The 22,509-nt window shown below is 41.8% G+C and overlaps 1 protein-coding gene across 1 annotated transcript in view; it reads left to right on the forward strand.

The window, feature by feature from the left end:
* The first annotated feature begins 619 nt into the window (after positions 1–619).
* SH3BGRL2 (SH3 domain binding glutamate rich protein like 2) overlaps positions 620–22,509 on the forward strand; it is a 28,931-nt gene continuing 7,041 nt past the window's right edge. Inside the window, exons 1-2 of the mRNA XM_073675608.1 lie at positions 620–947; positions 14,804–14,989. Of these exons, the coding sequence (XP_073531709.1) occupies positions 903–947; positions 14,804–14,989 (231 nt within the window). The 5' untranslated portion in view covers positions 620–902. The remainder of the gene's footprint in view (positions 948–14,803; positions 14,990–22,509) is intronic.

Below are 22,509 nucleotides of genomic sequence, written 5' to 3' on the forward strand. Positions count from 1 at the left end.
AAATGCAAGATTTGGGGCTAAATCAATATTTTGATGGGAAAAAGCAAAATGTAATTTTTTTCCTTCCACGTTGCATTAATTCTGATGAAGCCCCTAAAGGGTTAATAAGCTTCTTGAATGTGGTTTTGAGCACCTTGAGGGGTGCAGTTTTTAGAATGGTGTCACTTTTGCGTATATTCTGTCATGTAGACCCCTCAAAGTCACTTCAAATGTGACGTGGTCCCTAAAAAAAATGGTTTTGTAAATTTTTGTTGGAAAAATGAGAGATTGGTTTTAACCCTTCTAACTTCCTAACAAAAAAAATGATGTTTCAAAAATGATGATTATGTGCAGCGGGAGTTGTTACCTCATATAGTGACACTGGTCAGAATTGTAAAATGTGGCCTGGTCATGAAGGTGAAAACAGGTTCGGGGGTGACTTGGGTAAAAGACTGTATAAGTCCATAAAAAAACTCGGTGTGAACCTGCCCTTACGGGTGTGCAGCCTGTGGATGTAGCCTTGTAGGTCACCAGTACTAATCCTGGCTTACCCACCACAATACCATGTAATTCAGTAGGTGTCCAGCAGGTGGCGCTACATACTCGTATACGATAAGGTAATAATTGATATGACACGAGCCGTACATGTCGGTTTTTTATTACTGGCTCTCGGCTCTGCGACTGTTTCCCCGGGCTGCGCTTTTGCACGCTGAGGTAATGTTCGGTAAGGTGGCGGTGTGCGCCCATAGTCCTAGCTCGGCGCCCTTTGGCCGGCCCCTCCTCCCCGGCCTGGGCGGTGCAGTGGGAGGTAGCAGAGCGGAGTGGCGGCCGGGGCTTTAGGGACACGCACCCCGGTGTCCTCATCGTGTGCCAGTGAGTGTAATCGGGCGGTATCCCCGGAGGACACCCGTCTGCTGGAGAAGATGGTGACCCGAGTGTACACGGCATCCTCCTCCTGCTCCACCACGGTGAGTGCGGCTCTGGAGTTCCCCCGCACTTAATGCTGCTTCGCTAGTTTTTCTACCAAGTCCGTGATCTTTATGTGTCCAATGAATTAAAGACCTGGTGGATTATGTGTTTCACCTATGGGGGCGGCTCCAGCTTGGCCCCTCCATACACCTGAGCACATAGATGGGGGGGCAGACTCCAGCACTGGCTCCTGGGCTCTGCCACTCTCATTGTAGTTGGGGATCAGCAGTAATATACAGTGATACCAATGTGTTATATACAAGGGGGGGTCACCTATGAAACGCCTCTGCTTGTTGCCCCCTTTGTGGACCCTCCGGCCCAGGGTGGTCTTCTGTATGTAAGTAATGGGGCAGCTGAAGTTTAGTACATAGAGCTGATTGTATGAACCTAGTCTATGGCAGGTTAGACCTGTCCTACAGGCTTTCTTCCTGCTGCTTGAGACATTTTTGTTTATGGCGCCATAATTGTCAGGAAAGCACCAAATTCTCCGTTTATGGAAAATGTCACTATTAGGCCACGTTCACATGGTCAGTATTTTACCTCAGTATTTGTAAGCCAAAACCAGAATTGGTGATGTGTTTCTATTATACTTTTCCTCTGATTGTTCCTCACCTGCCTTTGGCTTATAAATACTGATGTAAAATACTGAACGTGTGAACATGGCCTCAGACATCAGTGACTTTCTTTCCTCATATGAAATGCAGTGGTCTGAGTTTCATCAGCATTTTGTGTTTTTTATCAGAGCTCGGTCCATCAGAATTTGGTCCGTTTTTCTCAGATGAAAAAATTAAAATAAGTTTTCTTCAGCTTCTCCTATCAACCAGTCTGTGAAAAATGGACAGCACAGCGATCACATCAGAGCGCTGTCCGAATTTTTTTTTTTTCACAGACCCATTGACTTGCATTGGCAATTTTGATCTGAGAATCGGATTAAGTTCGGACATGCCTCCATGATTTTATGCAGACCACTCAGTCCACCAAAATACACGGACCATAGATTATCATAGTTCTATATGTGAGAAGCTGACATCTGAATGAGCCCTTAGGTCTCAGTTCACACGAGCGTACAAAAAAAAACTGGCTGATTTTTCATCTGTTCTGTCATCCACATGATATCTGTAAAAATCATATGCAGTATGGATAACCCTTATGGGTCTATCCTTTTTTTTTTATTTCCTCACCAATAGACTTCAACAGGCGAATCCCATCTGAAATATAGAAGAGAACAGTGCATTTGCTTTTTTTTTTACGGACATATAGTCCAATTGAAAGAAAAAATAAATGGTCATCTGAACCGGCCAATTAAATAACTTGGGTCCGAGTGTTGTCTGTGTAATGGCCGTTTTTCCATAGACAGCGCTTCGATCGTAAATACGGTGGTGTGAACGTAGTCTCGGAGCTTATCAATATGATGATTTTCTATTTATTTTCCCACGGAAAATCGCTTTTGTGGATTGTGCTCTAGAAATTGTCCATGTACAGTCTAGTGTGAACTCAGATCCTGCAACAGTCAATGGCACAATTCACATGAACAATTTTCCCCCATAGAAATTATCCTAACTTATACCTGCTCAAGAGTCGGATAGAGTTGTGCCAAAAGGGACACAAAGCGTGCGCCACATGGACTGCTGTCACATCATCCACTTCTACTAATGTGACTGCTCCATACCTCTACAGTCCTATGAATAAGCCCTTATACTATTGGACCCCCTCTCCCTATGGCTGTGATTATACACATGGAACCGTGCATCGGACGTAGTCCTGCCGGTAGTGAACCACCCATGTCAGCCACTCCTTGTTTTCTCAGAGTTCCTCAATAGCTCTTCTTGAGTGTATTGTGATTTCTGTGTACAGTACCTCAGTGCAAATATTTGCTGCAATGTTTTCTCCTCACTAATCACAACTGCTGGGACAGATTGGAACATACTGACCAATATTAGCAACTTACTACATAGAAAAGCATGCTGCTCAGACTTTAGAAGCCAAGAAAATTTGCCAAACGCTAAAAAATGGCATAAAAGCTAACGAGACACTCTGAAAGACCTTACTGTAATGTCAGATCAGCGGCTTTATGGGATGTTGTGAAGGGTGGCGTATCCTTATAACTTGCTTTATTTACTAGACATATAGTTTTAACTCCTTTTTGTCACAGATTTTCCACAATAAGCCTAAAGCCACAGCCCCACTATCAGTATTTGGTCAGTATTTTTTCTCAGGAGTGGGAGCCAAAACCAGGTGAGGAACAATCAGAGGAAAAGTATAATAGAGACAAGTCACCAATTCTGCATTTATCACCCACTCCTGGTTTTGTCTCCCATTCGAGAGAAAAAATACTGACCAAACACTGATAGTGGGGCCGTAGTCTTAGTCCTCATTCAGACATCAGTTTTCCTCACGTATGAGAAAAACGGACTGATTTTGATCAGAGTGTGGTCCAAGTGTCATCAGTTTTTCCTCATACATGGAGAAAAAGAAAGTTTCTCCACCTTCTAATTTCTGACAGTCCGTGAAAATCGGTCTGATTTTTTTCACAGACCCCTAGACTTGCATTGCCTATTTTGATCCGACCCTTAGATCAAAATCTACCATTTTGTTGCGAAAAATCATATATGTGAACGGCCCCATAGACTATCATAGGTATGCGTTTTTTTTCTTTGAAAAACACAGATAGCACTTGTACGCAAAAAAAGCTGACTTCTGAATGAGACCTTATTGTAACCTCCACATTGTATAGGGGCTCGTGCAGACGACCATAGTTTGGTCCGAGTGTGATACGTCAAAAGATCAGATTGCATTTGGACTAATGTTATTCAGTGAGGCCATGCACATGAACATTTTTTTTTTCCTTGTGCCGAGTAGTCCGAGGAAAAAAATCGCAGCATGCATGATTTTCCTCCAGTTTGCACTCAGCCATTCAAGTCTATGGGTCCATGAAAAAAAATAAATTGCACTCAGATGATGTCTGAGTGTGGTCCGATTTTCATGAACTGAATTTTTTTTTTATTCCCCAAATGTGAGAAAAACGGTTCCCACTCTGATCGGCATAATCGGACTGTTTTTCTTGGATGGAAAACATACGGTTGTGTAGCCTTACAGTGCGTACCTGTGGAGGTGTTTTGGGGTCTTTTCTCATAAGGTAATGTGCAGGTGAATATATGAAAAATACTGTAGCTTGCAGCTCTTTGTGTGGATTGTGTGAACAATACAAGTAGTGTATTAAAAGAGAGAGGGGAAACACATTTTTCAAGGTATTTTCCCCACTAGTTCAATTGTACTTTTAAGAACAAAAATTAGTACTTCTAGACTATATTCACATTGCAGTAATTGGTCAGTATATAACACCAGTATTTGTAAGCCAAAACCAGGAGTGGGTGATAAATACAGAAGTGGTGATGTGTTTCAATTATACTTTGTCTCTGACCGTTCCACTTCTGATTTGGGCTTATAAATACTTTTGTAAAATACTGACCAAATACTGATTGTGTGAACGTAGCTATACAGATTCACACACCTATATGCAAACATCAGATTTTAGATGCTCAATTGGGAAAATATGGTATGGAGATCTCTATACGATAACATCAGCACAAAATTCCAGATCTAATACGGCCATATACATCAATTATTCTAGATATATTTATTAGCAATTCTAATGTGGCAGATTAGTTTTAGGCCACGTTCACACTTTCTGTATTTTTCATCAGTATTTGTAAGCCAAAACCAGGAGTGGGTGATAAATACAGAAGTGGTGACGTGTTTCTATTATACTTTGTCTCTGACTGTTCCACTCCTGGTTTTGGCTTACAAATACTGATGTAAAATACTGAACGTGTGAATGTGGCCTTAAAGCTATAACTTTATTCAAATTCCATAAATATATAAAGGCAAAGGGAGATCTGTTTGATAAACATGGAGAAAAAAATTCTTACCTGCTGTATGGAAACAGAAGGTCCCCCTGCCGTTTATTCCATGAACTAAATCAAAATGTCAGTGGTTTACAACACACTGAGAGATGGAGGACAGCTTAGGGTGTTTACATGTGCTTCTAACTTCCATCATGTTTCTTGCTCCCTCTTGCCCGTAGGAATTGTCTGCAGCATCAATTTCTTTTCTCTGCTGTTATGAAATATGAGAGAGGCTGCAGACATTACTGGATTGTGCATTCTCTTTCATTTCTGTGAATGCTGGGACAACGAGCATATGGAATTTGATTTTTTGTGGGACTCAATCAGTATTACATATGAATGAATGAAGTCTTGTCACATATAATCATATTATGGGCATTTTGCTCACTTTCCAGTATCCTACAGTTTCACTCATTGGTCATTAATTTGAGAAGGACACGCCAGAACTAGGAGTGGATCCTAAACATAGAAGAGGTTCATATCTTTCGATTATATTTATTCCCTGTTATGTTCCACTACTGCTTCTGTCTTATGACTAAAATAATGCCCAAAATACTGCTGTGTAAGCAGGGCTGTGGAGTCGGTATAAAATGGACCAACTCCGACTCCTAAAATATATAATAAATTGGGTACAGTAGTTCAATGCAGTTTGTGTGGAATATTTTTTTCATAAGAATTTGGGAAAGTTATGAAATGTCCTATAAATATCTGTCCTATTCCTGATCTAAGGGTCTAGACTTTTAGCTGAGATGAATCTGTGCTACAGTAAATTTATCACTTAAACATGAGCCATGTATGAGGGAGTCTGAGGTTTGGCTTACCGACTCCAAAGCCCTGCGTGTAAGTGTGTGGCCTCAGTCAATGTTCATATCACGATTTGCCTTACGTTCAATGGCTCTGTCGAGGCTTGTGTCCGAACCCACCAAAATGGGATTTGAGCATATGTGATAACGGGGCCATTGACCGTAATGATGCAAATGGAGTCAGAGTTTGCTCTGTCGTACACCATTTTGCCGCAATTGTTTTTTTTACATCCTAACTAGAGATTAGCGGATGAGGCAAAATTTGAATTTGCCTATTTGTACATTTTTTTTTTTTCCTGGAAAATTTGATTTACAGGGAAGTTATTCTCTGTGCATTTAATGTCCCTCATTATGCTCTACATAAGGCTATGTGCCCACGATCAGTCTGTAGTAGCGCTTTGGACGCAGCGTATATTCTCTGTGTCCAAAGCGCTGTGTCCGATCACGCAGGTAATCCGCACGTGTTCATTGAACACATGCTTAGTTACCGCATCCAATACATTCTACTGGGGAAATTTCTGTTGCCAATTGACATGCTGCTGCTCGTAAAGCTGCGCCGTGGGTGAGTTTACGCGGCGTCAAATTGAAGCACAGTGGGCATGGGATTTCTATAAATCCCATCCACTGTGCTTCTAATGTAGAATGCAACGTTTTGGACGCATACGTGGGCACGCAGCCTAATATGGAAAAAAAAACCGTTATACTCGCCCTGTGCTCACCATTTCAGCCCCTTCAATACTCACTGCCACGCGTCTGTTCCTTATTACATCTTCTGATCCCCTGCCGCTGGCGTTGAAATTTTCGGTCCTCTTTCGCTGTTCCGGACTTTCAGGTGTCATGGCGCACTTTGTGTAGTTATGATGCCTGTGCAGAGCCTTCCCGGGCGTCATGACACTGGGAAGTCCAGCATAGTATGACAGACAAAAGATTCAATCGCGAACAGCGGGGAATGAGAAGATGTGGTGAATTCTGGACAGGTGGCGGTGACCAGCTGAGGGGCCGAAAAGGTGAGTATAACAATTTTTTCAACCTTTAGATGGCCCAATATGGATCAGAAAAATAACGTGTATTTTGCTGAATCAGCACGGAAGCAAATTGCAAAGAATCCACATTTGGCAAATGTGGATTTTTGTAAAATTTCAGTAGAATTCAATTTGACTTGAATTTATTTGCTTATCCGTAATCCTAATTATAACATTAAATAAAAAGTGATCAAAAAGTTGTTGGTGAATGGTATTTAACTAAAACAAAAAGAATTCGGAATTGCTGGGTTTTTTTTTTTTGCTCTTTCCATCTCCCATAAAGTATAATAAAAAAACAACAAAAAGTTGTACATTCCCCAAATTTGGACCAATGATAATTAGATCCTGTCAGGCAAAAAATAAGCCCTCACACAGGTCAGTTGACCGAAAAATGTTAAACTTATGGCTCTTGAAATATAGTGATACAAAAACAAAACATTTTTTTTAAGCTGTGTATTTTTTGTATAAAGTGATACAGCTATATTAATTTGTTGCGCACACAGAATACAACTAATACTTTATTTATGTAGCATATGAATAGCATAAAAAACAGCAAAATGAATGTTTTTTTTTCTATTTCTCCCCATACAGAGTTAATAAGCATTGAAAAACAAGTTATATGTACCCCAACATACTGCCATAGCCAAATTCAACTAATCCCACAAAAACAAGCCCTCTTACAGCTATACTGACAACAACATAAAAAAATATGAATCCTGGAATACAACAATGAAAATAGATATTTAGAGCCAAATTAGGCCTGGTCCTTTAAAGGGTTATTGTGTGTGTGTGTGTGTGTGTTTGTTGTTGTTGTTGTCTTTTTGTAAAAAAAGAAAACCCAACAAGTTGTCAGTCCTGTACGTGTTTGATTCATGACATCGAAAAAAGGCAGTAAAGTGAGATTGTAAGTGCCGGTAAATGCCTGACGGATTTGTTTTGACAAATATAGTAATGTACTGAATGCAGGTTAAAATCTGATACAACAAGTGTGTACATGAGATCTGGGAATAATAATACTTTCTGTGTAATGTTTTTGTAAATGAGTGTTGTAATGTATTTGTTTTGTGTAGCTGTGCCCTGTGTGGGAGTTTCTGATGAATTGCTTATCATTCATGTCCACATCTTAAGGAAGTAGCCAGAGACAGCTGAGTTTTCATTTGTGTGCAGGACCTGAGTTTTGCTTACTATTCAGATTTTTTTTTTATAGTTTTGCATTAGTTGTGTTTTCATTACTAATGTATCTCAGTGATCAGGGACAGTGTGACATGTCAGCTGTTGCCATTGGTTTTTAAAGGCCAAGTTCATATTTTGCATTTTGATAATGATTTTAATTCAAGAGGTTTTCATTACACACTAGGAAAGATTTGTTAATACTGTCTTAAATGTAGACAGCCTAAAACTGGACAACACAGATGGAAACAGAAAATTTACAATAGTGTCACGTGCTGAATGATCATTTTCAAGCATCTTGCTAGATATGTCAGTTACTTCGTTATTGCACCTCTTGGTTGGCTTACTTTTAGTGTTGAGCATTCCGATACTGAAATATCGGGTATCGGCCGATATTCGCGGTATCGGAATTCCGATACTTTTACAATATCGAATACCGGAATCGGAAGTTCCCATAATGCCTGCGCTCTGCAGTGTCTCTGAAGGATGACAAGCTGGATGGCAATTCTCAGCTGCGATCCAGCCTGTCATCAGAATGCCATCCCAGCGTGAGAGAATTCTCCTAATTGTTCAAAAGCCGGCGGGCGGTAAAAAGCCGCCGGCTTTTAAACAATCACACAGCCCCATACTGCTTCCCCGCAGCCTCCCACCCCGATCCTCCGCTCCCCCCATCCTGATCGTAAGTTAGGACCGGGCGGGGAGCGCAGCACCAAGGAGCGGGGAGCGAAGGACCCGGGCGGGGAAGCCGGCAGTGAAAAGACTTCACCGCCGGCTTTCCCGCCGGTTATTTCAAATGAACAGCTGAGGTATCAGGTGATCTCCAGTTTAGAGCAGCCACATAGAATGTGACCGCTCTGAACCGCTGCCGCCGCTAGAATGATGGGGCCGTAAAGCAGCCCCGTCATTGCATAAGCGGGTTCGCCGGAGTTCAGGCAGCGCTGCTCCGGTTAGCTCCTTTACGGCCCTTTTGTACCGTGAGAAATTCCCACGGTACAGCAGTGCCGTAAAGGAGGTCTCCGGAGCTGCGCTGACTGAATGCACTGCGGTGACCTCAGTCAGTGGCTCCCGCTGCCGGGAGCGGACGTGTTCCCGGCAGTGTGAGCTTACAGCAGCCATGCACAGCTGTCACCATCTCCAGATGTGACAGCTGTGCATGGGACATCAGCGCAGGAACGTGGACCGGTAACTTTTTTTTTTTAGTAAACTAAGAATTAAATAAAATGGTGTGTTTTATTTCAAATAAATTATTTTTTTCTGGGTGTAGTGTGTGTTTTTTCTTTTTAACACTTTGTAGGTTAGTAATGGGGGTGTCTTATAGACGCCCATCATTACTAACCTGGGCTTCATGGCAGCTGGCGCTGACATGAACCCCAACCCTATTACCCCCTGCCACCGCACCAGGGCAGCGTGGAAGAGCGAGGCTAAGTGCCAGAATTGGCGCATCCTATCAATGCTCCATTTCTGGGGCGGCTGACGGCTGGTGTTTCTAGCCTGAGAGGGGGCCAATATTCATGGCACCCTTCCTGGGCTATTAATATCAGCCCCCAGCTGTCTGCCTAGCCTTTGCTAGCTATTAAAATAGGGGGGGCCCCACGTCATTTTTTTGGGGGGTCTCCCATTTTAATAGCTAGTAAAGGCTAGGTATTCAGCTGGGGACTGATATTAATAGCCTGGGAAGCTCCGTGGGTATTACCCCCTTCCCAGGCTTCAAACATCTGCCCCAGCCGTCTGCTTAACCTCCGCTAGAGACTAAAATTATGGGGGATCCCACGCCAATTTTATTTTTAATAAATCCTTTATTTTAACACTAAATGACACTTGAGGGGTTAATAAAGATGCAGTCCCTAAATTATTATTTATTTTTTAATTATTTTTTCCCAAAAATTTTGACGTGGGCTTCGCCATATTTTTGTATGCCAGCCAGGTACAGAATCCAGGAACGGGCTGCCCCCAACTCCCAGCTGCCTATTTGTACCTGGCCGGACACAACAATATAGGGAAGCCCTTTTTTTTTAAATTATTTCATGAAATAATTAAAAAAAAATTGACGTGGGGCTTCGCCCTGTTTTTGTGTCCAGCCAGGTACAACTAGGAAGCTGGGGGCTGGAATCCGCAGCGCTGGGAGGCCCAAGCTTTCTGGGCCACCCCCGCTGCAAATTGCAGTCTGCAGCCACCCCGGAAAAAGGCGCGTTCATAGAAGCGCCATCTTCTGGCGCTGTACCCAACTCATCCAGGGCCCTGGTGCGGTGGCTCACTGGGTAATAAAGGGGTTAGGGCCAGCTGATAATGCCAAGCTGGCCCTAAGCCTGAAATTCATGGGGTCACGCCAATATTAGACATGACCACCATGAATTTCTAGTAAAGTATTTAAAAAAAACACAACACCCAGAAAAAAGTCCTTTAATTGAAATAAACACACAATTCTTTATTGTTCTAAATTAAACCATACTTACCATCACGCCCATTCCAGCTGAAGCCAACGATCTCCTGCAATAAAAGAAAAATAATAAAGCAACATCATCCTTACCTTTCCATGGTTCCCACGACAGCTTCAGCTCTGCTACATCGAGATGACAGGCTGGACCGCAGCAGAACGCTGCCATCCAGCCTGTCATCCTGCAGACACTGAGAAGCGCTGGCTTGCTTGCGCTCCTCAGTGTCTCTCTGTGACGGCATCCAGATGAGCCTAGTTCATGTCCAATGAACTCAGCTGACCTCATGCACGTCACTGACAGCGTGGGAAAATTCTCACGCTGAAGCGCTGAGTGCAGGAGAATTTTCCCACGCTGTCAGTGACGTGCATGAGGTGAGCTCATGTCCAATGAACTTAGCTCACCTCATGCACGTCACTGACAGCGTGGGAGAATTCTCCTGCACTCAGCGCTTCAGCGTGAGAATTTTCCCACGCTGTCAGTGACGTGCATGAGGTGAGCCGAGTTCATTGGACATGAACTCTGCTCATCTGGATGCAGTCACAGAGAGACACTGAGGAGCGCAAGCATGCCTGCGCTTCTCAGTGTCTGCGGGATGACAGGCTGAATGGCAGCGTTCTGCTGCGGTCCAGCCTGTCATCTCGATGTAGCAGAGCTGAAGCTGTCGTGGGAACCATGGAAAGGTAAGGATGATGTTGCTTTATTATTTTACTTTTATTGCAGGAGATCGTTGGCTTCAGCTGGAATGGGCGTGATGGTAGGTATGGTTTAATTTAGAACAATAAAGAATTGTGTGTTTATTTCAATTAAAGGACTTTATTCTGGGTGTTTGTGTTTTTTTTTAGCTTTGACTATGGGGTTAGTAATGGGGGTGTCTTATAGACGCCTCTCCATTACTAACCTGGGCTTGATGTCAGCTGGCATTATAAGCTGACCTCAACCCCAGCCCTATTACCCAACTGCCACCGCTACAGGGCAGTGGGAAGAGCGAGGCTAAGTGCCAGAATTGGCGCATCCTATGGATGTGCCATTTCTGGGGCGGCTGACGGCTGGTGTTTCTAGCCTGGGAGGGGGCCAATATTCATGGCACCCTTCCTGGGCTATTAATATCAGCCCCCAGCTGTCTGCCTAGCCTTTGCTAGCTATTAAATTAGGGGGGACCCCACGTCATTTTTTTGGGGGGGGTCCCCCATTTTAATAGCTAGTAAAGGCTAGGTATTCAGCTGGGGGCTGATATTAGTATCCTGGGAAGCACCGTGGGTATTACCCCCTTCCCAGGCTTCAAACATCTGCCCCAGCTGTCTGCTTAACCTCCGCTAGAGCCTAAAATTAAGGGGAACCCCACGCCAATTTTTTTTTAAATAAATCCTTTATTTTAACACTAAATGACAAGTACAGTAATCATCACTGTCACTGTACTTCATATATATGTGACTGACATGTTTCTATCTATCTAATCTATGTGTGATGCTCTATTCCTTCTATTCTAAATTGTCGGGTACCGATGCTGAATTGCCGGCCGGCTTTTTTAAAGAGACAGTGCATGAAAACACTATTATTTTTTTAAATAAATCCTTTACACTAAATGACAAGTACAGTAAGCAACACTGTCACTGTACTTCAAATATATGTGACTGACATGTTTCTATCTATCTAATCTATGTGTGAAGCTCTATTCTTTCTGTTGTAAATTGTCGGGTACCGGTGTATGCCGCTGATGAATTGCCGGCTTTTCGCGTAATACATTCTGCATTATTCTTAGTTGTTTTCCTTCATGTAGAATTAACCTACAAGGAAAGAAAGGGTTTATTTTCATTCCGATATTTGTGTCCCATTGACTTGCATTGGTTTCTGGTATCGGAATCGGCGATACTTTTTGGGTATCGGTCCGATCCAATCCGATACGATATTTCCTGATATCGGAAGGTATCGCTCAACACTACTTACTTTACATTAGGGGTGGGGAACTTTTTTTCTGTCAAGGACCCTTTGGATATTTATACCATCAGTCGTGGACTATTCAAAATTATCATCTTAAAAATTATCCTGCTATCTTTGGTCAAACATTTAAATAACTCATCCTTAATGTGATAGCTGGAACTGCTTTTCTTTGGTGAGGCTGTGATGTTGGGTGATAATGATGATGCTGCTAACCGCATCTGATTTTCCAGGTTTGCGTAGGTCTGGAGTGCAGTTGACTTTTTGCGATAAGTTTTGTAAAGAACTCACACCAGTAAGTTGTTCTGAACACAGATGTATATTACATTACACTATACATTACCTTACATTACATTATATTATATTACACTGCATGTCTTCTCACAGTTGGAAATTCATCACTGCTCATGGTACATTTATTGAACTCAAGCAGTCTGCAATATGCATCACATAGGAGACCCTGAGACTATGGTATATACATCACATAGGAGATAATTACGTAAATTGCAGGATTAAGCTAAACAGGCACCAGTCTGTCTACTTGATTGATGACACTGAGACTGCTGTATACATGACATAGGATACACAGAGACTGCTACAGTCATGGCTGAAAGTGTTGGCACCCTTTAAATTGTTCCAGAAAATTATGTACTTTTCCCAGAAAATTATTGCAATTACACGTTTTTAAATACACATGTTTATTTTATTTGTGTGTGTTGGAACAACAGAAAAAAAGGCAAATTGTACATAATCTCACACACAACTCCAAAAATGTGTTGGACAAAATTGTTGGCACCCTCAACTTAATATTTGGTTGCACACCCTTTGGAATAAATAACTGCAATCAATCTCTTCCTATAACCATCAACAAGCTTCTTACACCTCTCAACTGGAATTTTGAACTACTCTACCTTTGCAAACTGCTCCAGGTCTCTCATATTTTGAAGGGTTGTAAACTTCTTGATTATGTTGCACAACGAGGACAAAGGAGTATCAACATCTCTGGAGATGGACTTGTAACCATTCCAAGATAATTATCTTTAGCTAATCTTCCTGGACGTGTACGGCAGAGGAAAATTGATGAAAGGTTGCAACGCAGGATAGTCCGGATGGTGGATAAGCAGCCCCAATCAAGTTCCAAACAAATTCAAGCTGTCCTGCAGGCTTAGGGTGTATCAGTGTCAGCGCACACTGTCCGTCGACATTTGAATGAAATGAAACGCTATGGCAGGAGACCCAGGAGGACCCTACTGCTGAGACCGAGACATAAAAAAGCTAGACTGCAGTTTGCCAAAATATGTGAATAAGCCAAAATCCTTCTGGAAAAGCATCTAATGAACAGATGAGACCAAGATAGAGCTTTTTGATAAAGCACATCATTCTACGGCTTACCGAAACTGGAATGAGGCCTACAAAGAACACAGTACCTACAGTAAAATATGGTGGAGGTTCAAAGATGTTTTGGGGTTGTTTTGCTCCTTCTGGCATTGAGTGCCTTGACTGTGTGCAAGGTATCATGAAATCTAAGATTACCAAAGAATTTTGGGTCGCAATGTAGTGCCCAGTGTCAGAAAGCTAGGTTTGCAACTTAGTTCATGGGTCTTCCAGCAGGACAATGACCCCAAACATACTTCAAGAAGCACCCAGAAATGTATGAAATCAAAGCACTGTAGAGTTCTGAAGTGGCCAGCAATGAGTCCGGATCTAAATCCCATTGAACACCTGTGGAAGAGATATTAAAATTGCTATTAGGAGAAGGCAGCCTTCAAATAGAGAGACCTGGAGCAGTTTGCAAAAGAAGAGAGGTCCACAATTCCATTTGAGAGGTATTAGAAGCTTGTTGATGGTTATAGGAAGCAATTGATTGCAGTTATTTATTCCAAAGGGGGTGCAACCAAATATTAATAATTTTCTGTGATAAATACTTCATTTTCTGGAACAATTTCAAGGGTGCCAACACTTTGGCCTCGACTGTGCATATGACAGGTCACTCCCTATATAGACATAGGGAGAAACTTGTGAGTCAAGCAAAGCCGGGCCAGGAAAAGTTGTTGGGGACCCGATCCCAATAACTGGTTCTCTTCGTCACCTTGTTCCTGGCTATCTGTTCAAATTATGTTTTTTGCAAAACATACTGATTTGTAATGATCGAGCTTGTTTCGGATTCATGCTGGCCGTGTAGCGTGCTGCATGAATAACCCAACAGGATCCTTTTAACGACAGTGCTTCCTTACCTACACCCTGATTCTCAAGAAATGAACCAGAGCATCTCTTTAATGCTTACAATGTATTACTTTGTCTAAAATCTTAAATTCTAATATAAATCACTTTTTAATTTCCTTCTATGTTGTAACTTTTATTTAGAGGTAAAAAAGGAATGGAAAAGTATAAAGCTTTCTTTTTATTGCCCTATCCCATCTGGGAGCCATTATTCTTTTTTTACATTTTTTTTTTTAATAAGTTATACAATTCTTACAATAAATCAGTCTTTAGATACGTCTTCATTTTTTCCTAACCTCTGTATGATCAAATTGAGCATAAATAGATTGGAATCTGGCTAATCTATTTCTCTATTGTTCTCCCAGATAAAGAAGCAGCAGCAGGAACTAATGCAGTACTTGGAATCCCATAATATCGCTTGTGAAATAGTGGATATCACCATGTCGGAGGAAAAGAAGCAGTGGATGTACAAAAACATTCCTAAGGATAAGTGGCCTGAGCATGGCAACCCCCTACCTCCACAGATATTTAATGATGAAACTTATTGTGGGGTAAGTGTCCTCTATTTTTACTCCTATAGTTGCTGTGTAAAAGAAAAAAAGCTTTCAATAATTGCTGTTCTACATATTTTCAAAAGTTGTAGGATTCAGTTATGAAATGAGTTATTTCATAATGATTTTGATCTCCTGAATTTAAATCTAACAATGAAAATTTTTAGTTGTCTCTTGTTTCTATGATATCAAAGAGTTTTCCTTTTACTGCTACATATAACTAAGGCATAAAAGTTTCAGTACTTTGAAACATTATTACTTTTGCAAATGTAAAGATGCATAATATTTTGTTATGCCAATTTTCTGATATTTATTTAGAGGAAACTTAACAACAATTCAAATAACTAAAACATGTATGTACACTATTGTGAATCATAAATGGTTACAGAAATTGCACTACAAAATGTGATCCTTGTTACTCCCGCTGGTGGCGCATGTGGATTAGTGGACCCACTGTGCCACAGGGCTAGGTCTGCCGAGGTAGGTGCATAGCTAAGCGGCTACCTTATGTTCACTGCAGCTCCAGATGGTGGACACAGGCTGGGCTGCAGGTAGCCGCCAGGTACCACTCCTAGGCAGATGCCGGTACTGCAGCAGCGGATCCCAGGCAACAGGTTAGCTGACACAGACTAGGGCTCCGTTCAGACTAATATGTTCAGTTTAGGATCACCATAGAATGGTTACTGATATAGATTCAGATAGGGAAACGTTCAGATAAAGGCCGCACTTGGACCTGGGGACTTTGGGAACAGGACTGGCCGTACCAGGACCAGGGGACAATATTCAGGCACTGGTCACACCGGCACCAGGGGACTTCGGGGACAGGACTGGCCGCACCAGCACCCGGGTACAATGTTCAGGACCAGGGGACTTTGGGAACAAGACTGGCTGCACCAGGGGAAAAATGTTCAGGCACTGGTCGCACCGGGACCACGGGACTTCGGGAACAGAACTGGCCGCATCGGGACCAGGGGACAATGTTCAGAACCTGGCCACACCGGGACCAGGGATTCAGGTTCAGAACCTGGCCACACTGGGACCAGCGGATCTAACAAATCACTAGCAAGGGAGATTGCATACTAATGAAAGCTGTTGCTTTGGCAACTCCCTAAGGGAGAGGGGGGGGGAGTCTCTAATGCAGGATGACTCTCCGTAATCGACTGAGAGCCATCCAGCAGGTGAACGCATTATTCTAAATGCCTCTCACCAACAAGGTGAGGGCATTTCACTATATGCGCTCTGCCCCTTTAAAAGCAGGGGAGCGTGCATGCCTTACACACACAGGACTCCAAACAGAGCAGGAAGTAGGAAGCAGGGAACGCCCCGTGGACCACACCGCGGGGCTGGGGCAGTGAGTAATGCTGCGTCCCTGCATATAGGGAGAAGGGGACAGCATGCAGGGGCGCCGGCCACAGCACTACAGTCCTCATTCAGTGACGACTCTTTTTTTTTGCTTGTACTCCTGCATCGGATCATCTCTTACAATAGTCCCAACAGTAATCTGCAAGCATTGATGGATTCCATTTTCCTTGATATCTTTTCTCCATAGCCGCAATATCTAGAGTTTCCCAAAAATTAGTTACCTCTAATGCCAATGCTACCCATGCAGCCTTTTCCTTGCCCTGCAACCAATGGAAAAACTCCTCATCTTGAAGAAGATTATGAATTTGAAGTCCAATAAAGACTCGTTCCTTGATCTTTGCTTCACTCAACCTTGGAAATTTATCAGTGAGATACTTAAATTCTTTTACATTTTTATCCATTGCCTTTACAAAGTTTTTCATTAGGTCCAACTTGATATGCAATAGTGGTAACAAAATCGTATGTGGGTCAACGAGTGCTGGATGCAGGACACTTTTACTCCCTGGCTGAAGTGAATGTCGGAGAGGCCAGTCTCTTTTATTGTAGTGATGTTCTCTTATATGACTATCCCACTCACACAGAAAGCAGCAGTACTTTGTATATCCACCCTGGAGACCAAGTAAGAGGCCAACCACCTTTAAATTACCACAGATGGGCCACAAATGTTGGTCATAGTTCAGGCATCTCAACAGCCGTTTCATGTTGTCATAGGTTTATTGATGTGGACTGCATAACTAACTGGAATTGAAGGTAGCACATTGCCATTATGCAGCAAGACAGCTTTTGGGCTTGTTTTGGACGAATCGATGAAGAGCCTCCATTGCCCTGGATTATGACTTATCTTCAAAGCTTTCATTAAACTGTTGATGTTGTTGCATGTCACAAGATCGCCCTCCATTAAGTAATTTTGCACAACATCTTTATCACGATTGCAGAACAAAGAAATCAGAACATTTCCTGCTAGGAGATTCCACTGCTGTTGACTGAAACAGAAGAGCTCCCCCTCATTCTTGGGCAGATCCAAATCTTTAAGATTGTTTAGTTCACTTTGTGTTATAAGGTGTAGTTCAGTTGAGGTTGCTGACAGAAAGTCTGGGTCATGAGAGGAAGATGCTCCATGACTTCGGCGCCCTCATCTTCCTCACTTGGCCTCTCCAAGGCCTGTAAAACTTTAAACTTTTGGTCGATGGGGCTTAGTAAGGGCTTATTTTTTGCGCCCTGCGCTGAAATTTTTGATGCATTTTGGGGTAAATATATTTTAATCACCCGATATTGCATTTTATTGCAGTGTTGCGGTGGCCAAAACACTAATTCTGGCATTTAGATTTTTTATTGTCTCATTGCGCCGTTTACCGATCATATTAATTTATTTCATATTTTGATAAATCAAACTTTTACAAATGCAGCCATACCAAACGTGTATTTTTTTTAGTATTATCTTTAATGAGGGGCAAAAGGGTCATTTGAATTTTTTTTTTTAGATTTTTTTTTTTTTTTAAAAGCATTTGTTTCTTCTTCTACTGTATGTTATTCCCCTTTGGCTGTGTGCATGGTGCATTTTTGGTGCTTTTTTTTCACCCAGAAATGGGCCAAAAACGGTAGGGAATCCTTGTGCCAGCTAATGCAATGACAATCCTGAAGTGCTGTGCTCATGATCAGGAATTTTCCTGTCAGGAGTTGCATTGCATTTAAATCTGCAGCATATCAATTCTCTCGACATGTGCCTCCCCATTATGGACCCCTAACAGTGCTATTGCCCCCTGGTGATTACATTTGGACACTGGAGAGCTGCGGTAAGCATACAATGGGGACATCTATGTTCCCTCTATTCATCTAGTGCACCGCACATGACAATAATAGTAGATAATAGGAGGGTGATATGGTAAATGACTTCTACTGGTTTCCACTATACAGCAGTGAGGGTAATCAGCATATATAGTATCCATTTTAATGCTTATGTGTGTTATATATATATATAGCAGATATGATATAATAAAACTAAATACATAGGATCTGGGTCTGCCATGGATTACCTATATTATGGGTCCCTGTGTGGAGTCACATGTAGAGAGGGCTGTTATTGATTTTATTGTCCTTTTTTATAATATTGTACTGACCTTTGTATATGTCTGATCTTTGTATCATAATAAATATTGACCATTTTTTGCTATAGAAGTGTTGATTCGGTCTTCGCTTTTTTCTCTGGTAGTTCCAGTCAGGCACTGTAGTAGCAATGCTGGCTTTAGAAATGCTACCACTATTGATGAATGTGACAGGTAGGCGGAGCTGCTACAAATTTAATGTGTAAACATCATGTTGCAAACAAATTTTGTCATTTTACAAAAGTTTTAAGGCATAAAAACTTTGATGAATCGAGGCCTTTCATTGAAACAAAATATTGGGGATGTTAAAAATCCAATAAGCCCACGCTATAGGCCTCCCATATATATTAAATACTTGGCCAATGCCATCAAATTCAGCAAGTTTGACTTTTATTTATTGTGTGTGACCAGTTACTTCATGGAGTCAACTAGAAGAAGAAAAGCTCGAGAGCATAACTACTAAGGAAAAGTTATTTTCATAAAATAATGATTGTCTGAGCAACTGAATGTGTCCCCTGCTCAAAAAAACAATTGGGACTCGCAGCCCATACTGCTTTCTTATCCTAAGATTAAGAAAACTCACTAGATATTGTAACTAGTGAGTTTACTGATGACTGGTGACACAAAAGTGACTATTTTCCTTTGACTCTCTAATAAAATATAAGCAGTGTTTGCTGCTATCATATTCTATATTTATCTACAAAAAGAAACCTTGCATACAAATATTGGATATGTTTTCTACACAATGTGTACTGGAAAGATAAGAGGCCTTGGTGAGCTCTAGAAAAATGTTTCCACTCTCATGTGGTTGGTGTCTGTGTACTTTCTTGTTTTTTTTTTCTGCAAGTAAATTTCAGATTTGAAACTCCAAAATGTATGACCTTGGATATTATAGCGTAATAAGGAATTCTAGGTATATACAAAATGGGCTTCCTGTAAACTATGTATAAAGATAATTTCACCACAATTTTAAGCAAGTTTTTGCAACCACCCAGCCCTAACACTACACTGTGCCTTTGTAAGAAAGCCAGCACCTATTCAAATACTAATTTTAACATGTAAAATATATCTCCAAATACAATGAGACATAACAAAGTGACATATAATTCAGGCAAGTGGAGTAAGGGCCATTATCACAAGCATACAATCGTATGAGGGAGACACAGAGGAAAAGGTGCTTGTATTGTATGGGCTAGCTATCCTAATATAGAACTGAAAGGCTGTGTGCCCACGTAGCATTTTTCAAGCGTATATGCTGCGGAATTTCCGCAGCGTAAACGCTTGAAAAACGCATGTATATCCGCACCCCATGGTCCCCAATGGGATTCCGCAAGTTCTATGCACATGTTGCGGATTTTTCCGCAGCGTTTATGCCGCGTTCAAAAATGCGCAGCATGTCATTTAATTTTGCGTTTCCGCAAGCGGAATTGCCTTAGTCCAATGCATAAAAAACGCAAGGCAATTCCGCATGTGGAAAACGCGTGATAAACGCGCGAAAAATGCGCGTTAAACGCGTGCGGAATTCCGCATGCGTTTTTCTGGGAGAGGACTTGCATTTATGCAGCAGAAATTTTCTGCTTCATAAATGCAACGTGGGCACATAGCCAAAGGCTAGATTAATGAGATGAGGCGATAGGCCTGCTTAAAAAGATGTTGTCCTGGGTAGTGAAAGAATGGCAAGGTAAGGGTAGGGAAGAATGTCTTGGAGATGGAAGTGGGAGGTTCAGATCCTGGAGGATGTTAGTCTTACATGATTGGTATCTAAGGAGTAACATTTCTCCTTGCGGAGAGCGACATGTTAAGCATTTCACGGTGAGGAGACTTTTAAAGCCGCAATGCTCCCCTGGGAAATATGCAAATTGTCTCTTCAGAGAGGAAGAGGACCAGAACTCTAGTGCCACCTACAGGTATCTAAGATACTGGTCTGACGCCTCTCATCCAGCCAAACTAGAACTCACACTTTGCACTGAGGAGGGGCAGTACCACGAAACAGTGTCTGCAAATTGAGTTTCTGGTTCTGGCTTATATCCCAAGTCATGTGATAAGGCTTGTTAAAGGGTCACTATTGACTTTTAGGATTGCTACTTCCTGTAGGTGGCACTAGAGTTCTGGTTCTCTTCCTCTCTGAAGAGACAATTTGCATTCTTGGATGATTAGCACAACAGAGAGCATAAGTAGGCTGGTAAGCAGAGATGAGGGGAGAGCAGAGCTGTGGAGAACTTTGTTGTTGAGTTTGTTATATTCTGCAGCAGAGGAGCTTACAGATCACCTCGAAGGAAATGTGTTTGTGGCGTGTGCCAGGGTTGCTGTCTTCTGTGAGAATTCTGGGTGTATGGAGTTCCTCTTCACCCTGAGACACTTAAAGGGGTATTCCCATCTCCAAAATCCTCTCCAAATATGTAGTAGTAGGTGTAATAATAGTATTAGCAAATACCTCCAATTAGAAATATAGAATAGTTTTTCTGATTCGCTATGTCTCTTGCCTCATGTGCAGTCATTGCAGGATCTTAAATATCCATGCTTACAACCACTTATATAGCGATAGTTATCTAGTTGCTAATGGTCATAACCATGGATACCTAAGGTCCTGCAATGCCTGCACATGAGGAAAGAGACATAGTGAATCAAAAATACTATACTACATTTCTAATTGGAGGTATTTGCTAATATTATTATTATTATTATTATTATTATTATTATACCTACTACATTTTGGGATAGGATCTTGGAGATGGGAATACCCTTTCAAGTGTCTTATTGTAAAGTTTTGCAGCTAAAATTGAAATGAGAGAAGTGACTGGAGACAAATAAGTTGCTGGGTGTTAAGTGTGAAGATTTCCGCATGTGTTTGATTTGTAGGGGAGTCCCGAGAAGGGCAACAAATCTTACTAAATTAAAAAGGCTAGGGCAGAGAGCGTGAATGGAGAGTTGGTGAAATTAGAAACTGAGCATCGAGATCACCAAATCCAGTTTATATTCGTCTTCATGTGTTGGAGAATTAGTAAACTGTGAAAGGAGGTTAGAGGTGAAAATGAGAGGCAGATGCTGAGATTGGATTAGTAATGGAGATGGTAAAATCTCATATGAGGAGAGTTAATACAGTGGTTTGCAAAAGTATTCACACACCCCTCCCCCTTGGCTTTTTACCTATTTTGTTACATTACAACCTGTGTTTTTAAATATTTTTTTCAGCACTAAATAGTATGTTAGTGAAGTGAGAAAAATATAGGCAAAAATTTTAATTTATGGGATCAAATAATTAAACATTGGCATGTGCATATGTATTCACCCCTTTTGCTATGAAGCCCCTAAAAACTTCTGGTGCAACAATTACCTTCATAAATCACATGCTTAGTGAAAGGAAGTCCACCTGTGTGCAATCTTAAGTGTCACATGGTCTGTCAGTATATACTCACCTTTTCTGAAAGGCCACAGAGACTGCAACATCATTAAGCAAAGAGGCACCACTAACCAAACAACACCGTGAAGACCAAGGAGATCTCCGAACAAGTCAGAGACAAAGTTGTTGAGAAGTACAAGTCAGGGTTGTGTTATTTAAAAATATATCCCAATATCTGATGATCCCCCTGAGCACCATCAAATCCATTATTATTAAATGGAAAGAACATGGTACCACAACAAACCTGCCAAGAGGGCTGCCCACCAAAACTCTCAGCCCGGTCAAGGAGGGCATTAATCAAAGAGGCTGCACAGAGACCAAAGGTAACCTTAAAGGGGCTGCAGAGTTCCCAAGCAGAGACTGGAGTATTTGTCTATATGACCACAATAAGCGGTACACTCCATAGAGTTGGCCTTTTTGGGAGAGTGGGCAGAAAAAAGCCTTTACTTACACACACAAATTATAAGGCTCGGTTTGAGTTTGCCAAAAGACATGTGGGAGACTCCCCAAATGTATGGAGGAAGGTGCTGTTGTCAGATGAGACCAAAATTGTACTTTTTGGTTCCAAACCAACACAGCTCATCACCCAAGAACACCATCCCTACAGTGAAACATGGTGGTGGCAGTATCATGCGTGGATGTTTTTCGGCAGCAGA

The sequence above is a fragment of the Phyllobates terribilis genome, unplaced genomic scaffold (assembly GCF_046119375.1).
Source record: "Phyllobates terribilis strain yellow unplaced genomic scaffold, ASM4611937v1 Scaffold_3__8_contigs__length_932513732, whole genome shotgun sequence".
NCBI classification, from domain to species: domain Eukaryota; kingdom Metazoa; phylum Chordata; class Amphibia; order Anura; family Dendrobatidae; genus Phyllobates; species Phyllobates terribilis.